The 23,294-nt window shown below is 39.8% G+C and overlaps 1 protein-coding gene across 2 annotated transcripts in view; it reads right to left on the bottom strand.

The window, feature by feature from the left end:
- LOC126412247 (phosphatidylinositol phosphatase PTPRQ-like) overlaps nt 1-23,294 on the bottom strand; it is a 452,520-nt gene that overhangs the window by 139,167 nt on the left and 290,059 nt on the right. For both annotated transcript variants that reach the window (XM_050081743.1, XM_050081744.1), the window contains 4 exons: nt 21,075-21,230; nt 20,717-20,822; nt 20,393-20,625; nt 4,434-4,510 (listed from right to left, as the gene is read on the bottom strand). In XM_050081743.1, the coding sequence (XP_049937700.1) occupies nt 4,434-4,510; nt 20,393-20,625; nt 20,717-20,822; nt 21,075-21,230 (572 nt within the window). The remainder of the gene's footprint in view (nt 1-4,433; nt 4,511-20,392; nt 20,626-20,716; nt 20,823-21,074; nt 21,231-23,294) is intronic.

Genomic DNA, 23,294 nt, shown 5'->3' with positions numbered 1-23,294 from the left:
ATAAATGATCAAATTAAACAGCATGTTCCGCATCTCATTAATGTAGAATGTAGAGGAAAGGGATAATTATTTATCAAACATACTAATACATACAACAAAAGGTTTTCATGACTAATTTATTACAAATCTGTTATAGTTGCAGTACAAACTGAAACAATGATAAATCCAGGACAGAATGGAGCAATATTAGGAAATTGTCCAGGAACCTGATCAACATGCTCAACATCACCTTAAAAAACTCTCTACCCTTTTCCTATACCCACCATGAACTAACACTATCCACCACCTCTACGACAACCTCCAATCATCCCCCACATCTCCTCATAGCTGACAAACCCTGCCTCACAGACTTTCTATATTCACTCCCCTCTCAAAAACTCCCTCCCACCACTATACAAAATCCAGAACCTAAACAGCCCCCAAACACACTCACGAACATTTCCTCCAACAGCCTTAGCGTCACAGATGTGTAAGTCCTTTCCAAAGATTTCACATTCTGCCCCACTCCCAAATTCAGTCTTGCAGGATTTGTTAAAGAACTACTCAGCCAAAGACCAATTCTGAACAATTCCTGATTCAGTCCACTCCTCCGTCCAACTGTGAACCATTCCTACTGCCCTCAAATCACCCCCTATTAACTTTCCAGAATTTCTTAACCTCAAACCTAGCCTCACCACCATTCCCCAGATCCCTAAACAAGCAAACTAACAGAAAGAACTGCAATCCACCAAGTAAAAACTGATTCCAACATAATCCTACCTGCTGACACAGACTCCACCACTATTGTTTTGAATTGCTAGGATTACCTGACAGAAGGTCTCCACCAGCTGTCAGATTCATTCACCTACAAACCCTGCCACAGTGACCCCATTCCAGTCTCTCCTCAAATCCTTAGGCCCATCCCAGAACCTCTCCCTGGAGTCCATCTCTCACCTCACCCCTACAACACCCCACACTACATTCTACATGCTTTGTAAAGTCCATAAACCCAACCACTTAGGACACCCCACTGTGGCCAGTTACTGTATCCCCACTGAAAGAATCTCTGCTCTCATAGATCAACACTTTCAGCATATTACTGACAACTTACCCTCCTATATAAAAGATACCAACCATCTCCTCCATTTATTCCCAACAGTTGCTGTTCCTTTACTACATGGTGCCTTGTTCACTGCTGTTGATGCCACCTTCCTTTACACTATCATCTCTAATGCCCAAGGCCTTACTGCTATTGAATATTGCCTTTCCCAATTTCTGACAGATTCCAAACCTACAACCTCCTTCCCAGTCACTGTGACCAACTATATCCTCACTCATAACTACTTCTTCTTTGAAGCTATTATGTACAACCAAATCCAGGGTATGGCTATGGGCACCCACATGGCACCATCCTATGCCAACCTATTCACAGACTGTAATTACTCTCTCAACTTTGTAAAAAAGCACATCTGAGCCTTATCTCTCCAGTCACTCACCATCTCCCAAAGTCCCACCATCTGGCCACAGAGGAGCATTCCCCTCATGACTCAGTACCACCCAGGACTGGACAACTGAATCATATTATCTGCCAGGATTTCGACTACCACTCATCATGCCCTGAAATGAGGAATGTCCTACCCACTATCAATCCCACCTCTCCAACAGTGACATTCCACCACCTATCAAACATACACAATATCCTTGTCCATCCCTAGACAACCCCTGCTCCCAACCCCTTGCCTCATGGCTCATATCCCTGTAATAAACCTAAATGCAAGACCTGTCCCATACATCCTCTCACCACCACCAACTCCAGTCCAGTCAAAAGCATCATCTATCTCATCAAAGGCAGGGTTATGTGTGAAACCATTCATGTGATCTACAAGCTAAGCTGCAACCACTGTGCTGCATTCGTGGGCATGAGACACAACAAGTTCTCTGTCTGCATGAAAGGCCATCGACAAACTGTGACCAAGGAACAGCTGGACCACCATGTTGCTGAGCATGCCACCCAATATGATGTTCTTCATTTCAATGACTGCTTCACAGGATCCATCTGGATCCCTCCCACCAACACCAGCTTTTCTGAAATGTGCCCAGCGGAACTCTTCCTGCAGTATATCCTATGTTCCCGTAACCTTCCTGGCCTCAACCTTCATTGGTAATTCTCTTTACCCAACTAGCCCCTTCTCTGTTCCCATTCTGGCACTACACAGCCCTCTGTTCCACCAGTTCACCCACAATCTTTTTACTTCTCTCCTTTTCTACTAACCCCCCAACCTTACCCTCTGTCCAACATCCCCACTATACTTAGCTGCCCTGTCCTCTCTCCACCTCACCCCTGTATGCTCCTACAAGCAGCACTTTACCATTCCCACCCCTACTTGCTATCCCTCCCCTTACCAGCCCCAGCCTCCTTCTTACGTCCACCACCTGGTTGCTTCTCCCATCATGTACTGCTGCTTGCTGTCAGGCTTCAGCAGCCAGAGACTGTGTTTATATGTGTGTGAGTTGCATTTGCATAAGTTTTTGTGTACATTTCCTATTTCCAACAAAGGCCTTGCTGTCTGAAAGCTCACTTTCTGACATTCTTTTTGTTGTGCCTACATGTAACTCAGCATCTACACTGCATGGTGAGTAGCAACTATCATTTCTTAACATTTTTACAGTTGCAGCATGTATATTTTGGTGATTAACTTCAAACCACTGCAGTGCTGCCTCAGTAGGTCAGACTTGAGGATGGCCCAGTCAGTTTGAAACAAGCCATTAAAATACATGTACTGCAACTGTGACAGAAGTAATAAACTCTTAATTAAACAAAAGGGTTGCTGGTCCTACATCAACAAAATGTCGAAACTGCACAAAAGGTTTTGTGTATATGAGGGAAGCAAAACAAAAGAAAAATCTAAAGTAGAACAAAGAAGCTATTAAAGACAAAGTTGGAGTTTCAAGCAAATGGTACAGTAAAAATGCAAAATATCTCAAATTAACTAACTTATTTGGAAATGATTTCAAGAGTATGTGAGAAGATAAGAATGAAAAGGTGATAAAAAAGATGATTTAAAACAATATACAAGGCACAACAGTAGCTGATGGTTGGACACACATTTCATCAGCTATGATGACGGATGACACAGTAAGAAACAAGAGCAGTAAGTTTTTCAAACATAATAAGACTTATATACATGTTTATATAATTTAAGAGAAGGCAAGTTGCTACTCACCATATAGCGGAGATGCTGAGTCATGATAGGAACAATAAAAAGATTCACACAATCATAGCTTTCGGTTATTAAGGCCTTTGTCAGCAGTAGACACACATACACACATGCACACACACTCACACAAGCGCAACTTGCACACACGTCTGCAGTCTCAGAGAGCTGGTAGTTTCAGCTCTCTGAAACTGCAGATGTGTGTGCAAGTTGCACTTGTGTGTGTGTGTGTGTGTGTGTGTGTGTGTGTGTGTGTGTGTGTGCATGTGGGTATGTGTGTCTACTGCTGCAGTTTTTTTAGCTCAGTTTTTTATCTTAGTGTTTTTATATCAGTGTTTTGTCTTGATGTGCTTTGGACAGTCAGTCTTTTGGAAATGCTGTTTATATCATGTCAAGAACAAATAAATAATGATAAATTTGAAAATACACCTGAATCTTTTATTTACATAGTTTCCACATGCAAATACAGAATCATGCAAATTTTTAATGAAGAATTCAACAAGGTGGAGGCAGCAACAAAAACAACAGGTTATGTATAATTTTTTTGGGGTAACTTACACTCATCACAATACTGAACAGAGTGTTAAAAACTATGTTTATTACAGTAGAAACACTGCTTAGATCATATCAGTTAGACTTTTGGATATTCATTATTAAAGAGAGGTTGGTAGAGTTACAAGTGGCAGCTGGAGGAGTGCATTTACTTTGGTTATGAGCCACCAATATTCATTCAGATTTTTCTAGTTTTCAGTTCCTCTCCCTAGATGTCAGTTCAAGGATTTATAAAAGTCCTTCATACTTATGCCATTTCTGCCTTGATATTTTCTTCCTGTTAAGATACATATTTCTGGACATTTTGCAATGGTTTTAAAAGTCAAACACAATATCTGGGTAATGTTTTGTGTTAAATACAACATAGCCACTTTATTCATATTATTGTCCCAACTGCTTGTGTCAGTTTATATGTCTCTATCTCTTAATTGAAAGCCACAGCCTCTTTGGCCACACACAATGGTCATGTGTATGCAAGTTATTTTTGCATGAATGTGTGTACATATTCTACATTAAAAGAAGGCCTTTTGGCCAAAAGCTTGTATTTACAGCAGTCTCTTTGTGTGCCTGTCTGTGATTCAGCATCTCCTCTATTGGTAAGTAGTAGTCTACCCTTTTCATAATATTGTCATCAAATATTAAATAATTTATTTATGGTAGTTTCTTGTTGAAATAACAGAAAATTACCTGAATAAAAGATGCATTTATATAGTCGGATGATGGATCGCCATCAACAATATCCAACTTTACACGATTAGCATCAACTGAAATACAACAGCAAAACTTCTGCATGAGTGCACACATATGGAATATAATTACATAGTTGATTCTTACAAATACATAACACATCTTGAAACAAAGCAAAATATGCAGTTCACAAAGAACTTTCCTGCTAATGAGTTCTTGTTTATAACTGGTGATTACATCACTTTTATCCACTCCATCAAACACTCCTGTAGTTATTTTCTTACTTAAATTGGTTTGAGTTATCCAACCAGTGAAAATTTTCACTGAATAAATGTCATCACATTATTATGTATATAAAATTTATCATTTTAAAATAAATAATTCAGACAATTCTCACTTGCACAATTTTTTAATTTCATTACATGTTTTGATCACTCTGGATCATATTCAGGCCTAAGTAATGGCATCAACAACCCATCTTGTCTACTCAAAATACATATCAGAGTACACAGAGTGAACAAGACATGTCTCTGAAGCAATTACTTAGACTTGAAGATGATCTAGACTGATTATCACAAACATCTGAGTGTAAAAGATATATATTGTACTGTCTGTGACTCAACATCTCCTCTGTATGGTGAGTAGCAAACAGGTCAGGGTAATACGCAAGACAGAGATTACACTGCAGTGACCTCTGTCTTGCATATTTCCCTGTCTTCCACCTTTAAGCTCTCAGGTTTTCAAATATCATCCAATGCAGTCCCCAACAATCAATCTTTTCTTCTCATCCCATGCTGTAAGTCTCCCCTGACCTGTGGTTCTGAGTGACTTTCCCAAAATCTACCCCTTTTCCTAGACCTCTCCAGTTCTTTTCCTTCGCCCCTCTTCCTTCCCCTTCAACCCTTCTGCCTGAAGAAGGAGCCACTGGCTCCAAAAGCTTGCCAAATTACAACCTTCTAACCTTCTTTTATATGTGTGTTCTACCACCACTAGCTGATCAGTTTCTTCATCTATCCCAGGGCTTTCCAACCTTTTCAGCCAGCGGACCCCTTCTTCAATTGAAAATTGAAAATCCATGGCGGACCCCTAGGCAGTCAAGAGCACAGTAACTTTAAATTTCAGAGCGAAACCCATGGTAACTGAAAGCTCTTAACGCAAGGGCCATGTTTCGAATGACCCCCCCCCCCCCCCCCTCCCCCCGTGAAGTATCAACAGTCTTTGGTTTAGAGATGAATGAAACTTGAAATTAACGATCCAGTTTGAATTCCTACTGTATCCAGACACTTACTAGTGGATTTCCTCCCTTTGTTGAACACACTATAGCCTGATTAAAATCACTTGGTAATTGACATTTCACACGTTGGAGCTGCCTTCCTCCAAGAGCAATCGACGTCATGTCCAAACTGTTCGCTGTTGACAAGCTGCTGCTTGTGGTCTGTTAACTTCCACTGTTTGGTTACTGTTGTGTATGCATATTTCATAACAGTCACGTGTGTGTGTGTGTGTGTGTGTGTGTGTGTGTGTGTGTGTGTGTGAGTGTGTGTGTGGTTTCTCGTGAAATCCGAAGAAAAATTTTGCAATATATGTAAAGCCTATGGGACTTAACTGCTGAGGTCATCAGTCCCTAGTCTTACACACTATTAACTCAAGTTTAACTTCCACTAAGGACGACACACACACACACACACACACACACACACACACACACACACACACACACACACATGCGCGAGGGAGGACTCGAACCTCCGGCGGGAGCGGCCGCGCAATCCATGACATGGCACCGTAGACTGCGCCGCCATTTCACGCGGCAGTGAAGAAAAGAGGCAGACCCATGATTCGGGATACAAACACATCACAAAAGAAAAGAGGCCAAGGAATTCCCTTTAAAGGACAGTTGTGACATCTGTTGTGCAATGTGTGGGAACACATTCACCCAGTTTACATGCATTTTCAAAACCGAATTTTGTAAGCTGATGTTCCAGTTCCACTTTGGTCAGGTAAACACTTCAAAATCGATTCTGGAAATCTGCTTTTATAAAGCCGTTTTCCAGTTCTATATTGTTGCAAAACAGTTGATCAGAGAGGCACATTCTCCGGCACTAAACTGTGTATGTGTTTTCACTTAGGAACCACAAAGGCTGCTTGGGAATACGACCTGAAGTAAAAGTACACATGTTTTTCACACACACACACACAAAAAAAAATAGTTCTGAATTTGATTTTCACATTTTTATTCAATAATTTTACTCATTATTTTACACGATTTGGTGAAAGGTGGCAGCGGACCCCTGAGAAAGAGCCGGCGAACCCCTAAGAGGTCCGCAGACCACACATTGGGAAGCCCTGAATTAAATTATGTATATTTGAGAGTTTTGAATTAGTGATTTCTTGAGCTGCAGCTGACACAACAAGGAGGTAGTGGAACGTATGATGCCACCACAATTGTCTGATACCTGTGCATCTGCAATCAAGAATATTGCTACTTCTTAAATAAAGATATAATTATCTATTTTTGTATGTTAACTGCTGGTAATTCATGTATGTGGACATAAATGAGACATTATCAGTTCAATTTGTGATTTGTAAAAGAATGTTTTTTCATAATATTCATAGTTAATAATGTATCTCTAACACTGTATAGTTTATTATTATTTAACCCTGTGGCTGCTACAGTTATGCTTGCTACATGCCGAGCTGAGCACTATGTCATTATTGCTCATTGTGTCTACCTGATCTAAGCAGTCTGTACCTAGACTTCTACCTGGACTCGCCTTTCTCACCCTCTGCTGAATATTTGTCAAATGCTATCTGTGATGTCTCCTTCTGTCACTTTAAGTTTTTGCCTCAAAGAGGAACACTATTGTAGATGTAATAATTAGTTTCTGACTTTGAAGTTCATCTGATATTAACAGATGTTACAAATCTGCAGAGTTTTCTTTGACTACTTTCTGATGTGATTTTGGAAACACATTCTGATAGTTGCATGTTGCTTTAAAAATACATAATTACTTCAGTGTCCCTCCATAGCTATGTGTTAATAATACAGACCACACTCACATGTGATTTGTTCTATTAAACAAAGAAACATACAAATTTTATATTAGTTCATAAGACATATTTGGATCACACATGATTGATTACTTTCTGTATCTGTGCAGATTATACTGTTTCTTTGTGTGTGAAGGATGACAACCATCAATTTATAGTTATTCTGTATGGTATTATTGTTACCAAAGGCAGCCTGTTACTTAATATGGTGAACAAAATACACTGATGGCCTCTCACATATTGTCATACACTGTGAATCACATTTAAAAGTTTTTAACTTTACTTATATTTTACCATGACACTTATTTAGCAGCTTGAAGAAGAATTTTTTGTGAGTCTTATACCTTTCAGACCCTTTGTGTACATTGTGTACATTGCTTTTTACTGTGTCACAGTTGCAACAGAAGTATTTTTCCCCAATGGAAATTTGAGGTACATGCGTCTGAATGTTCACCCTTTTCATGATGTGCAAGTGATGCCAATTGTTGGGCATCATATGAAAATATCAGCAAGTCAGTGTAGCAGTGCTCAGCAGCTCATGACAACCAGAATATACAGATGTGGTTGGTTTGCTACATTCCACTGTATAATTGAATACTGTTATTTTGCATGGTATTTATTGAATCATCATTTTACTATTTATTACAACAGAGAATATTTTATAACTAGTTATCACAGTATGTTGGGACATAGCTCCATGGAGTTGCCTGAAACAATAAGTTGTCCTGAGGTAGCTCAACTAAGCTCTCTGGACCTACAGTTAGTTTGCTCTGATTAATGTTAGTGACAACACGCTTTGTACCTCACAGGACAATAAAATATATTCATATGGACCTGTTAGATGTTATTATACATAACTATTATCCTGAGTACACTTCCTACAAGTCCATAAAATGAAACCCAGAGCACAAAATAGGTTTTGAAAATGGATACATATTTTTGTATAGAGCTCACATCTAAAATAATTAATAAATCACCTAAGAGTGTTACCACATTAAGATAAAATTTCCTTACACCAGAAAAAATTTCAGCTCTGAAAGGGTTAATTGCTGTAGGAGATCAGATTGTCTATCTGTAACAAGTAGAGCATGTAAAAAGTATATATACAGAACCATACAAATATTTGCTAGTGCTTTTCTTGAATTTTTGATAACTTCTTGTCCACAGGAAATGGACAGCATAGTTCTCGGTCACATAGCTCATGACATTTCTTAACTTTAATGTAACTATCAAAACCAGACATATGTAATTTGAAATATTCATCTTTTTCTGTGTGTTTTCTGGCATGACAATTTTGCCATAGACAGCCACAAAGGACAAGACGTGTGTGGGCCTGAAATGTTTATAGAAATGTGCAAAAATGATATGTTTTGTGTGCAGTTGTGCAATAAAACCTTCAGGATAACAGAAAGGTGTATGATAATTTTTTGTTCATATGGGAATAGTTCAGTATTGCAAATAAATGATCTTTTATTGTTATTGTGTATCTGATGTAATATGTGCTATACTTTTATTGTTATGTACTTCACAAACAAAATAGACATCACATCACATCATACCTCTAGTGTGGTGGCTTGGTTTCACTTCTCAGTAGCTCTCAAGGGAAACACAGAGGCCACACTTAAACTCATATATAATACACACACACACACACACACACACACACAGTGTAAATCATGCCGTTATGCATGCAAATGCAAGTGGCCCACCAAGATGGTGTCGCCAAATGTTTTCTTCGTTTGGTTTCCTAAAATCAAACAAAAGAACAATACACAACTTGGTCATGGGATAGTACTAAGAATTGAACCCAAGCAAAAAGCTGAGCAGTCTGCCGCACTACCATCTATGGTATGAGAACAAATGACAGTAACTGACTTTGGTGGGCCACTTGACTTTGTGCACATAATTGCCTGATTAGCTAACTTCAATAATGAACTCAGAAACAGCACAACACATCATTTTTCCTTAACAATTATTTCTCAGAACAACCTACCATAAAACATCCTCACAAGCTTTTCGGATTGCTTCTTGCCACCCTGTGTGTGTATGTGTGTGTGTGTGTGTGTGTGTGTGTGTGTGTGTGTGTGTGTGACAAAAAATGTTAAGTTCATAAGAAGTTGGAATATTGTTAATTATAAGTAGATATCAAGAATTATAACATAAAAAAGCTTTTAAAAGAGCTACAATGTAATTAATTTATATGGGCCTGAATTTCGTAATAATGAGAAGCACTGAAGTAATTTTCATCTTATGTTTTATGTGGAAGAGATTGTTGGGGGCAGTCTGTTTAGCATTTCTTTAGCACAGACTAATTGAATAACCAGACTGTGTAATTTTGTTTTGCACATAACTTCAACATTGTAAAAGAAGTGTCAAGTTATACTGATGAAAATGCGAAGTATTACACCATGAACACCTTGATCAAACACTACCAAGCTCACACTGCAGTATTTCCATGCCTGTTGAGTATATTGATTACAATTTCATACCTACACAAGCTTACTTTCAATCCCAAAAAAGAGTTATTCTTACAGATGAAGAATTGTGTTGGTATATGATGGCTACTGGATGCGTCTAGTATTGCTGTAACTTTTCAGTTGGATATCACAACACAGTGCAGCCAGCAGACATGCACATGCAGCTTATGACCATCTTTCAGGTTTTGAGGAAGGTTGAATCATTAGAGTGAGACACATTATGGAGCATGATACCAATGGAGAGACCATTGACAGATAGAAAAGTGCAATTGGTGCAAGAAGAGTGGTGGCAATATGGACTCTGGACTACAATGTGGCAAGAAGTGTATGCACATCTCCACTCAGAAAGACCACACAATGAGAAGATCATAAGATTATTTGACTGGCTTTGGTGAATAGAAAGCTAGCAACAGTACAAATCATAGTGCAGGCTAGAGGTAGAGCATCATCACAAACTGTCAGGAACAGAGTACTGAAAGCTGGGTTGAGATCTCAAGCTGCCACGCAATATTTAATCCTGACATCATACAACACATCCCCTGCCCTATGCTTTACCAACATGCTGGATTAGCCGAGCAGTCTAAGGCGCTGCAGTCATGTAGTGTGCAGCTGTTCCCGGCGGAGGTTCGAGTCCATCCTCGGGCATGGGTCTATGTGTTTGTCCTTAGGATAAGTTAGGTTAAGTAGTGTGTAAGCTTAGGGACTGAAGACCTTAGCAGTTAAGTCCCGTAAGATTTTACACACATTTGAACATTTTTTATGCTTTACCACACAGCCCACAAACACACCCAACGAGGTATGCTACAGAGACCTAGCCAAATTCTTAAATTGTCAGCATTATCCAATCATTCTCACATAAAAATCAAAATGGAACTCCAAAAAAGCCAAATGGTCTGAATTTTCTGAGCAAATGGTTGTCAACATGATGTTCACTAACTATGACAGGTTCATTGGAGTACTGAAAAGTGCAGAAAAATGATGCATACTGAGAGATTACCACAAATAATGCATTTCCAGCTGGAATGGAGACAGTTACAGGCCTCTTGGGAATCTGAAGATAGTGGGGAGACAGTACAGTTCCTACTACATGGTCTGCTCCACAAATAGCTGAGTTTTGCCAGGTCTTGCTGGAATTCCAGATTGATTTTACAAATAGTACTCTACAGCATTGTGTCTTTACTTAGCTCACATATCACAAAGTGCCAAGCAACTGGAAAAAAGTGCAGGTAACTCCCATATATAAGAAATGTTAAAGGAAGGGTACCCACAAAACTACAGACCAATATCATTAACATAAGTTTGCTGTAGAATACTTGAACATATTCTCTGTTTGAATATAATAAATTTCCTTGAGAGGAAAATCTTCTGTCCACAAATTGGCACAATATTAGAAAACATCACTGGTGCAAAAACCCGACTTGCCCTTTTCTCACTGGAGATCCTGCAAACCATGAAGGAAGGGCAACAGGTGGATTCCATGTTTCTAGATTTCCATAAAGCATCTGACATGGTGCTACACTGCCAACTGTTAACAAAGGTATAAGCATACAGAATATGTTCCCACTGTGTGAGTGTCTTGAAGACTTCATAAGAAACAGAACCCAGTATGTTGACATCAATGGTGAGCATTCATCAGAGACAAAGGTATAATGAGGAGTGCCCCAGACAAGTGTGACAGAAATGATCTGGCAGGCAGGGTAAGCAGTAGCTCTTTTCTGATGATGCTGTGGTGTGTGGGAAGGTGTCACTGTTGAGTGGCTGTAGGAGGATACAAGATGACTTACATGGGGACCATCAGAAGCATAAATAATGGATTTGCTGTGTCTCAGATGTTATAGAGGAAGATGCCCTGAGTAAGAGGCTACCCGAATTTTTAGTGGTGGGCCTTGGTTTTCAAGAAAATTGATTTTGAAATTCACTGCATGCTCAAAACAAAAAGAGTACCCTGTGTGAAATTATTAAGAAATATTCAATTTTGCCATAGTAATTTAATTTTGATGTCATTATTACAAAATCTTGCTTGCTATCACCTGCATCGCTTGCTATTCCACAACAGAAATCTGGATGATATTTGTCATAAAAGCAACTGAAACACAATGTTATTCAGCTCCAAGGACATTTCATAAAAGCTACTGTCTTACAGGAGCACGGAGTTTTCGAGAGTGATACTGGAAAACATTGCTCATTTACAGTCAAAGAGGTTTCTCTTTCATCCATTAACTTTGATGCTGGCTCGTGTGCGAATTCATTGTCTATGAAATTACCATCTCCCTCTGCTCCTATGTACTGCTTTATATTATGTCAATTCACCTGCAAGAAACAGAACATTCACACAAAAGTGAAACTTACCATTTCATATTCGTGCACCTCATCTTCTTCATTGATGTTCATTAATTCATCGCCATCTATCTCCTGGCCAACAGGTCTTGTATTGCAATACATATCTTACGGCCAATTGCAACTGAATTTGCAGAAATCATGCTGGACGGTACATTTGTTAGAAGATTTAAATTGCGAAGCAGCTTTTTGGTGTATTTGATGGTGTTAGTGATTTCGTCCCTTGATTGTTCATTCAACCTCTCTACCAATGATGTATCTTCTTCTGGCTGCACTTCTGTAGACACACTTGGGTTGTCCATTTCACTGTATTCTTTGGACACACACGGCACTAACAACATGTTGGGAGCAATGGACATTGAAGACAAATGCAAACTAGCAGTTCAGGAGCTAGGTCACCACCGGTTGCATGACCATGGCTGTACATGTGCATAATACACAGAGGACTGTCCATGGAAACTCTGTTTATTATGAAATTATATCGCCATAGCCAAAAAAAGGCAGTGACCAGGGTGATACACAGTCACGGTACACAGAGTTCGCACAGGATGTCCGCATGGACAGTCCATTTTCTGTTTGACAAATGTATGCAATTTAAACTTCTTAATAATTTCACACAATTTACACTGTTTGCATTCTGAGCATGTAAGGATTGTAGTAGGGAAGGTGAAAGGTTGACTTCAGTTTATTGGAGAATTTTAGGGAAGTGTGGTTCATCTGTAAAGAACTCTGCATTCTGCAACATAAAATAGAAAAGTGTCACACTATTCTGATTTTAAAAAAAGCAAAAATACAGAAAGAACCCAAACACCGTATCTCCAGCATGGTAGCTGTAGACCTTAACCTATGTGCCATGCTCCCTTGGTTGGAACATGGCTAATATTAGGCATACTAAAGTGCACAGTGAACTTCAAAATCAATTTTCTTGAAAACCAAGGCCCATCGCTAAAAATGCGGATAGCCTCACATTCAGGACATGTCCCTCAACAACATATCTGTGACCCATCAAGATCTGTTATTAACACTTCTGATGGTGCCCCTGTTAGACAAAGTTTCCAGTTGGTGTGATGAATCACAGCTAGCTTTAAGTGTATAAAAATGTAAGTTAATGCCAATGGGTAGGAAAAACAAACTCATAATGTTCGAATACAGCATTAGTAGTGTGCTGCTTGACACAGTCACATTGATTAAATTTCTAGGTGTAACACTGCAAAGAAATATGACTTGGAATGAGCATGTAAGGATTGTAGTAGGGAAGGTGAAAGGTTGACTTCAGTTTATTGGAGAATTTTAGGGAAGTGTGGTTCATCTGTAAAGAACTCTGCTTATAGGACGTGAGTGCAACCCATTGTTGGATACTGCTCAATTGTTTGGGATCTGTACCAGGTCAGATTAAAGGAAGATATAAAATGAATTCAGAGGCAGGCTGCTACATTTGTATATGCAAGTATTATGGAGACGCTTCAGGAACTCAAATGCAAAACACTGGAGGAAAGGCAACAGTCTTTTCAAGGAGCACTATTGACAAAATTTAGAGAACTGGCATTTGAAGCTGACTACAGAATGATTTTGCTGCTGCCAATGTACATTTCACATAATGACCATTAATATAAGATTAGAAAGATCAGAGTTCGTGCAGAGGCTTATGGACAGTCATTTTGCCCTCAATCTCTTTGCAAGTGCAACAGGAAAGAAACATGGTGTTTTAGATAGTATGTATGTAGATGTAGATGTAGTTTTCCATCCCTTTTCAATTGGAAGAGACCATGGAAGGTATGAACAATGTGAAATCTAGAAAGGCAGCAGCTGTTGATGACATTTACCCTGGATTTCTGTTTCATTGTGGTCCTGCTACTGTCAAATAGCTCAGCACCTTTTCAAACATCAAGACAGGCCATCTGCCACTTCTCTTCAGGAAAACTAAGATCATTGCTGTACTGAAGCCAAATTAATATTTCTCAAAAGTTGAAAACTAACACCCAGTTGCTGCCCTTGGCACCATGTTCAAACTTCTGGAGAGGCTCATTTGTAACCAAATCTGCTCAGCCTTCAACAAACACATCCTTATAGAGCAAACAGGGTTAGACATGGAAGAGGATGGGCTAAAAATAGCAACTCGTATCAAAAACTGCTTTTGGAAGCAGAAAACAGACATGCAGGTCTTCTTAGACCTAACTGCAGCCTGTGATGCCACCTGGTGTGACAGTCCCCTACTCAGCTTGATCATGGTCATTCCACATTGGAAACTAGCCATTTTAATTGGCAACATGCTAAGCAATAGATACTTTCAGGTTCTAAAAGTATAGTTCACAAAGTAAGTGAGGGTAACACCAAGGTTCTGTTTTGGCCTTGCCCTTTTAATTTGTATTGATATGCTCTTCCAGAAACAAAGTTTAGTAATTTTATATGGGTTGGATAAAAAGTAGTGGCAACATAGCTACAATTCATACCCAACTTTATTGACAGAGATATATCATATAACATGCCCTCAGTATGACTGCCCCACATCATTATCCCCTTTCCCCACAGAGATGGAAGGCATCATATACCATCAGCTGATGTCGCACAACAACCATCCTATGACACAGGTGATATGTTCTCTTGTGTTGTAGCATGTGTCATGAAGAGGTTCCTCTACATCGGCCAACAGGTCATAACCTCACAGTCTCATCAGACAGTAGAAATGCTATATGATGAACATCCTCCATGTTACGGCAGTGTTATCATTACTTTCTTCCAATACATGTATTTATGCTGACAATATTGCTTTGCCCACTCACAATGAAAGCTTGAGAGAAGTTGAAGCAACACTAACATCAGACATGAAGATGTTGGATGAATACTTCAAACAAAATTCATTTCAACCAAATCCTCAATAGCCCATTCAATCAATTTTCCAACCTACAGAATAAACAAGTAAAGTACAAACCTAATGTCGCATTTAGAGGTCAAATTCTCCAATATTGCTACACTCCAAAATACCTTGGTGTGAACCTATACAGTTCACTGACACACAAAATTCATCTCTGGAATGTGGCAGCTAAACTCAAAATTGGGAACAGTAGTGTCCAGAAGCTAACAGTAACTGTGTGGCGTACCATTGTAGCAGTCCTCAGATCATCAGTTTCAGCTCTTTGATGCTTAGTCACAGGATAATGCTCTTCCAGTTGGGTAAATAGTCCCCACACTACAATAATTAGCTCAATCAAGCAGTACACCCCATCACAGGGTGTATTTAGCCCATTGGCTGTCATGTCTTAGTAATAGTCCACTAATACCATTAATAAGATCATGGCCATTGCTGAACATGTGGACAACATACACATTAGGAAGTGCAGGAATAGTGCAAAGCACTTAACTTGCATAACCTAGAGATAGTAAGGCACTATCCAATTAGGTAAAGAGTGAGCAAGTGGACAAGAATGAAAAACAACCCAGAATTACCAGTTCATTCAGAATTTTCGTTTTTGCTATTCTTTAACTGGTGTGCTTTAACAGACAACAAAAAAACTTCCATAAACAATTCTGGCAATATTATTAATATTATATATATATTGTTACATTCCATCCTGGATCTTCCATTGTTTGATAAACCATTCTGGGAAATTCATATTATCCATCCAGGTGCTTCTTCAGAGGTGTAAACAATAGTCATTGGAGATACAGTAATGTTTTTCAAAAAGTAATGCGGTTTCGTACTTTTACCCATGGGAGCATGGGCAGTCTGTCTCTACCAGTAGCATTAGCACAAGCTATAGCAGGTATACAATCTTTGCTTATTTTAGGACCAGGTGCTGCTAATTCATGATGTGAAGCAAGAGTTTCTCTTGGCTAAGTTTTCCAATTGAGCCCAGTTTCATTAGCATTGTAAACATTTTTGAGAGCATAAGCTTCTTACTTCAATACATCTCTTAGTCATATTTTGAAAGGATCAGCTGATGAAGAGTCAGCAGACAGTTTTTCTCCTTGTATTTGAAGCTTACAAATGCTGTGTCTTGACTTGAAGCATATTAACCAGCCTGTGATTGCTTTGACATTCAGCAGCCCTCCAACATTTTAATTAAACAGAACTGCATTTTCACATAGAATGGGACCACAGAAAGGTTCTCCTGGTGATCTTTTTTCTGTAAACTACTTGTAAATAGCATCTTCTAGATCTGTGTTCATGGTGAGCTTAATAGTTTCACACCTTGTTGATCCATCAGCAGAATCAAGCTGAGATACAGAACTGATGATGCTTGTCTTTTGTTTTTTTTATATCCAAAATTCTTGTCTTACCAACCTTGTGCTAATTAGGTAACTTGGTTGCAGATTAGTTCACTGTCGCTCCACATCTGACCCAGTGTTTCATTGTATAACACTCCTCCAATCTTTTATTAATCTTGTATTTATTTCTCACAGAGAGGACAATATTTTTACGTTTAAGCTATTTATAATATAAGTTTACTTTATGCACCAAAGTTAACACAAGTCACTGTAACAGAGTGCAAACTATTAATATTGTTGGCAACTCAGCATTGATGAAGAGGGGAGCCATGCCCCTCAGTGGAGGGCATGCACGAGTCAGAAACAATTCAGGTACATGGTTGGTCAGTTGGCCAATATTCAGATACTCAAGGTTCTACTGTACCTCAATGATACTGGTGCATAATGAATTGGATCAGAACTGACTGGGTTAGATGTGGTGCATCAGAGAACCACCATATAACACTAAACATAGAGACTTGCATGCTGTAGACCTAGATTCAACTGGGACACCGGGTGGCATTCTGTGCTGATCAATGAGGAGTCTTGCTTATGTCTAAGGAAGAATCTATAGATATCAATATAATAGAGGGAAAAATTCCACATGGGAAAAATTATATATAAAAACAAAGATGAGGTGACTTACCGAACGAAAGCGCTGGCAGGTCGATAGACACACAAACAAACACAAACATACACACAAAATTCAATCTTTCGCAACAAACTGTTGCCTCATCAGGAAAGAGGGAAGGAGAGGGGAAGACGAAAGGAAGTGGGTTTTAAGGGAGTTTTAAGGGAGAGGGTAAGGAGTCATTCCAATCCCGGGAGCGGAAAGACTTACCTTAGGGGGAAAAAAGGACAGGTATACACTCGCACACACGCACATATCCATCCACACATACAGACACTGTATGTGTAGAAGAATCTATAGAATATGATGAACAAATAAATGGACAAATAAATCTGATCAACAACAACATTTAAATAAATGCTTAATGAAATTTCATAGGAACTATCGACTCTCAAGATACATACCTCTCCAACACTTGGAACCATGACATGGAAAGTTACTGAGCTATTGGATATGACAGTAGGACTGACTTGGTAATTGTTGTAGGGAGGCTGAATGCTTGTAAGTATATAAAAAGAATAGTGAACCATGTTGCTGCAACCTTCAGGACCAGGATAGCAAATGACACTATGTTCAAACAGGATAAAGGAAAACCCCACATTGCAGTTCACACTAGTAACAGGCTGAAGGAAATACAGATCATTTACTGACCTGCTAGGATAAAGGAAAACCCCACATTACAGTTCACACCAGTAACAGGCTGAAGGAGGTACAGATCATTTACTGACCTGCTATATCTGCTGGTTCTGTCTGGGATGCAATAGATAGATGTATACCTTCATACCAGCCAGCAGCCAGCAATCTTTACCAGATGAGAAAGCAAATGTCTCAAGTGTGGCAAGAATTCCTCAAGCTGTCATTCAGCAGCTGTAAGCATTCAGGCCACCTCGAATGCAAGGGTGTAGCCTACTTGTTTCAGTGGGACTCACAGCTCATAGCGATGCTGATAATCAAGATCAGTCCCAAATGGAATGAAAGTATAATAATTTAGTACCAAGTATGTGATGAAATCTTCACAGTGTTTGATAAATATCAGACTGATGTTTCATGGTATAACACTTATCATTTTCATCGGTGTACTTGTGTGGAGACAACTTGCACCTGGCCACCCTACATAAATGGATGAGTATTTACCATATACTGAAAATTAATAATTTCATATTACTACACTCCTGGAAATTGAAATAAGAACACCGTGAGTTCATTGTCCCAGGAAGGGGAAACTTTATTGACACATTCCTGGGGTCAGATACATCACATGATCACACTGACACAACCACAGGCACATAGACACAGGCAACAGAGCATGCACAATGTCGGCACTAGTACAGTGTATATCCACCTTTCGCAGCAATGCAGGCTGCTATTCTCCCATGGAGGCGATCGTAGAGATGCTGGATGTAGTCCTGTGGAACGGCTTGCCATGCATTTCCACCTGGCGCCTCAGTTGGACCAGCGTTCGTGCTGGACGTGCAGACCGCGTAAGACGACGCTTCATCCAGTCCCAAACATGCTCAATGGGGGACAGATCCGGAGATCTTGCTGGCCAGGGTAGTTGACTTACACCTTCTAGAGCACGTTGGGTGGCACGGGATACATGCGGATGTGCCTTGTCCTGTTGGAACAGCAAGTTCCCTTGCCCGTCTAGGAATGGTAGAACGATCAGTTCGATGACGGTTTGGATGTACCGTGCACTATTCAGTGTCCCCTCGACGATCACCAGTGGTGTACGGCCAGTGTAGGAGATCGCTCCCCACACCATGATGCCGGGTGTTGGCCCTGTGTGCCTCGGTCGTATGCAGTCCTGATTGTGGCGCTCACCTGCACGGCGCCAAACACGCATACGACCATCATTGGCACCAAGGCAGAAGCGACTCTCATCGCTGAAGACGACACGTCTCCATTCGTCCCTCCATTCATGCCTGTCGCGACACCACTGGAGGCGGGCTGCACAATGTTGGGGCGTGAGTGGAAGACGGCCTAACGGTGTGCGGGACCGTAGCCCAGCTTCATGGAGACGGTTGCGAATGGTCCTCGCCGATACCCCAGGAGCAACAGTGTCCCTAATTTGCTGGGAAGTGGTGGTGTGGTCCCCTACGGCACTGCGTAGGATCCTACGGTCTTGGCGTGCATCCGTGCGTCGCTGCGGTCCGGTCCCAGGTCGACGGGCACGTGCACCTTCTGCCGACCACTGGCGACAACATCGATGTACTGTGGAGACCTCACGCCCCACGTGTTGAGCAACTCGGCGGTACGTCCACCCGGCCTCCCGCATGCCCACTATAGGCCCTCGCTCAAAGTCCATTAACTGCACATACGGTTCACGTCCACGCTGTTGCGGCATGCTACCAGTGTTAAAGACTGCGATGGAGCTCCGTATGCCACGGCAAACTGGCTGACACTGACAGCGGCGGTGCACAAATGCTGCGCAGCTAGCGCCATTCAACGGCCAACACCGCGGTTCCTGGTGTGTCCGCTGTGCCGTGCGTGTGATCATTGCTTGTACAGCCCTCTCACAGTGTCCGGAGCAAGTATGGTGGGTCTGACACACCGGTGTCAATGTGTTCTTTTTTCCATTTCCAGGAGTGTATATCCATTGTAGGCATTTGATGCCATTCTACTAGTCAGAAAGCATAAAAATTTGTCAAATTATTATTTTTAGATATATCAGATGGGACATAATGTCAAACTCTAAAGGAAATAATCAAAAAACTTAACAGTTTCAAACTTATGTCAGGAATTAATGCCTAATCTTCATTCTTTCCGTGATTTGAAAACTATTAATTCAAGTTTGGTTTTAAATTTGTGTATTCATCAGCCCATTGTGCTCATTCAAAAATACCAGGAGTATTCATTTATTCTTTTGACTTTTTGAAAAAAGTGAACTAAAGGGCACAAATCACTGTTTTCATACCCATTGCCATCTAACATACATACAGTGGAAAGAACAAAATTAGAGATGGCATTTATCTACTATTATTTTATGAATATACAGTGAGATGTGGTGCTAAAGAAGTATGCTGAAAATCAGTGGACAAATAAGATAATAAATAAGTAGTTAATCTGTAGATTCAGCAGGGAGAGGAACATGTGGAAAACACTGATAAGAAGAATGGACAGAATGACAGGAGATGTGTTAAGATGTGATAGTTCATTTAATGGTTCCTGCATCCCTCTTGCAAAACAGGTTATATTTTAAGTGATATTGGTATACTTACATGGCAGGATGTTGATATAGCGATTTTTGCGTTTATTATCAGGTAGTCGACCAACAGAAAATGTATTTGTATCATTGATATCAACACATAATGTAGAAAGTAACTGGAATTCACTGCTTAATCGTCCAGGTATGTCTAACAACAGCTCACAATGCTTTGCAAAATTTTTGAGAGGAATGGGCCGAGGACAAACATCTCTTGTGTCATTATTATTAAGGATGGTTGCCAAAGAGCTACAAAAAATCAGATATATATTAGCATTTTAGTGTAACATAATAATGGGAATTTGTTCACTCAAAACTGAAAACAGTTTCAAATATTCACCAAGATATCTGGCCATTCCGGTACATGACAAATCCAAATAAAACAGTCCCTGCCATTAAAAACCCAAACACAAGGCCCAAGGTTAGTCCAACTGCAACTTCACTGTCTGCAAGAAAAAATTACAAACAAATGGAAATTAACTAAACATTTTTATTATATCTGTGCATGAAGCATAGAACTAAATGAAACACTTGTACAACACAGGAAAAATATAAATGGTAAGCTGACTCTGTCATGAAGTACATATATAATAATTAATTAAATACCACAGCATCGTAGTAAATAAAAGACTTCATTAATACCAGACTTTTCAAAAAAAATATTGTCTTTATTTGGAATTAGAGTGAAATAAACAGACCTGTGTGGAATGGAACAACATACGAATCTTGATAGCCGTGAGAGGTATAAGCCCGTACTTTGAAAGTGTATTCTGTACGAGGGTGCAGGGGTCCATTACAATACTGATGAGGGCTACAAGACTCATCAGTACCAAGTACAAAAGTAAAAACTCCACCTGAAAGCAAAATAAATAGAAAATACGTTCTTCAAATCCTTAAGAATAACTTTTGATAACCTTCCTACATTAAAAGATTTCTTATATCAGAATCAGTGAAAATAATACAATTACCTATACTGATCATATTGAGGAATATTTTAACTAAGAGCTACACATAACAATAATGTAAGGTGATAAGAAAACTAACAAAAACATGAGAAACACAGTAACCAACATAACAAATTGCAAGCTAATGTACCAGTGGAATATTCAATCAAGGAAACTAATAGATTGTTGGGTACTGATTACCATCACGAGGCAAAATTTGTAGTACTGCCAACAGACATGTATAGAAACAAAAATTATGCACTAACTTGCATTCACAAACAATAGTTCCACACTTGGGGCGGAGAGGAATGAGCTGAGGGGTTAAGAAGGAAGTACAAGTCACTCAATCCCATTTATGAGGAGTAGATAAAGATGAAGAGGGATGTTTTAGAAGGACTACATTAGAGTATGGTAGCTTCATCACCAGAGACAATAAGGAGAGAGAGATAAGTTAAGATGCACAAGAGAGCAGAGATGAATAATGTTTTTAGGTATAGGAAAAAAAAAAGAGCTCATGTATATGGAGTTGAGGGAAATTACAAGGGCCCCTTTCTTCCACCAAGTTCTGACTGCATAGCATAAATGCCAGACAAGTATCAGTCAGGGAAGAAGGCAACCATGCATCTCCTGTACCTTGCACTCTGCCACTGCTGACTTCAAGATGTCAGTCTGTGCAGGGCTACAGTCACATAAACATGGCCATCTCAATTAATTCTCCCACCATATGTGAATTGTGAAGTCTTATTCATTTCCTACAAGTAGATGGGTGTAGCATAGCACAGACTGATGAGGAATGAGTTGCATTTATGGAGAAAACTTTACAAGTGATGGTGTTGCAAACAAATGGTGTAGAAAATTTAAATATGGCCAAGGTGACGTGTGAGATGAAGGGGTACAAGGATGCAAGTATGTGGCTACAGATGACCTTGTTTAATGAGTTGATGAAGTGCTTAAAGAAAACTATAGTTTCACTATGTGGGCTTTCTTTATGGAATTTCCAAAAGTTACAAGATCTTCTCTCTACTCTACCACTTTGGGTCAAAAAGGGAGTTCAAGCTGTCAGCAACCACAATTGATCTGACTGCATGAAACTTTATGGTGTCTGCAGAGTGCCATTCAAAACAAAAGAAGAGACACACTGATTTCTTTAATTGTTATGATCCATGACAGTGCCTGAACCTCTCAGTACTGATGCAACCCAATGGCTCATTTATCAGTTTCAGCAGGACATTTTCCATCACCTGATCTAGCATCAAGTGACTTCCATCATTTCCTTGAAGAAGTTGGTAGAAGGGCAGTGTTTCCAAACTAACAAGGAGCTTCAGGACCATGTCAAGATTCATTTCATTTCAGTGGTGGCAACATTTTCTGAAGTGAGTACTGGAAAACTCGACCACAGATACCACAGATACCTCAATCAATTTGGTGATTACATCAAAAAGCGAATATAAATGTGTGTAACATTTAGTAATAAAATAATTTTTATATGCACATCTCTCTTATTTATGACCTTTAGGATGTTGAAAAAAAACAGCTCATGTAGTTTTGGGTGAAAGAATCCAAATAGCCCATATAGAGTAACAAGCACCCAAATCTCTCACAACATGCTGCAGAGCATAATCAGCATTGGGATGATGTGTGTCCCCAAGGGGGATAGTTCTTCTATGCCAGTTAATCTTCTTAACCAATTTAGTGGCAGGCAGGCTTATACAGTTACTTGGTAAACAACATACATGATTTTGCAAGTCACGCTGATTAGGATTTACCAGTAGGGTGGCTGGAGTAAGTGGTAATAGGTTGAGCATGAGGCAAGTTGTACAGTGGGAACAATTGAACAGGTAGGAACTTTGAGACAATGGCTTGGAAAGATCACAAGGGTTTGGCCAGGATGTTACAGAGGTTAGGATATTGATGGAAAGTGGCAGCTTGTGATGTGAGGGGGACATCAAGGAGATAGGGTCTCACCTCATGGCT

This window comes from Schistocerca serialis, chromosome 7, assembly GCF_023864345.2.
Source record: "Schistocerca serialis cubense isolate TAMUIC-IGC-003099 chromosome 7, iqSchSeri2.2, whole genome shotgun sequence".
NCBI classification, from domain to species: domain Eukaryota; kingdom Metazoa; phylum Arthropoda; class Insecta; order Orthoptera; family Acrididae; genus Schistocerca; species Schistocerca serialis.
The sequence above is the reverse complement of the archived record's forward strand: the minus strand, read 5'-3'. Positions and strand labels throughout refer to the sequence as shown.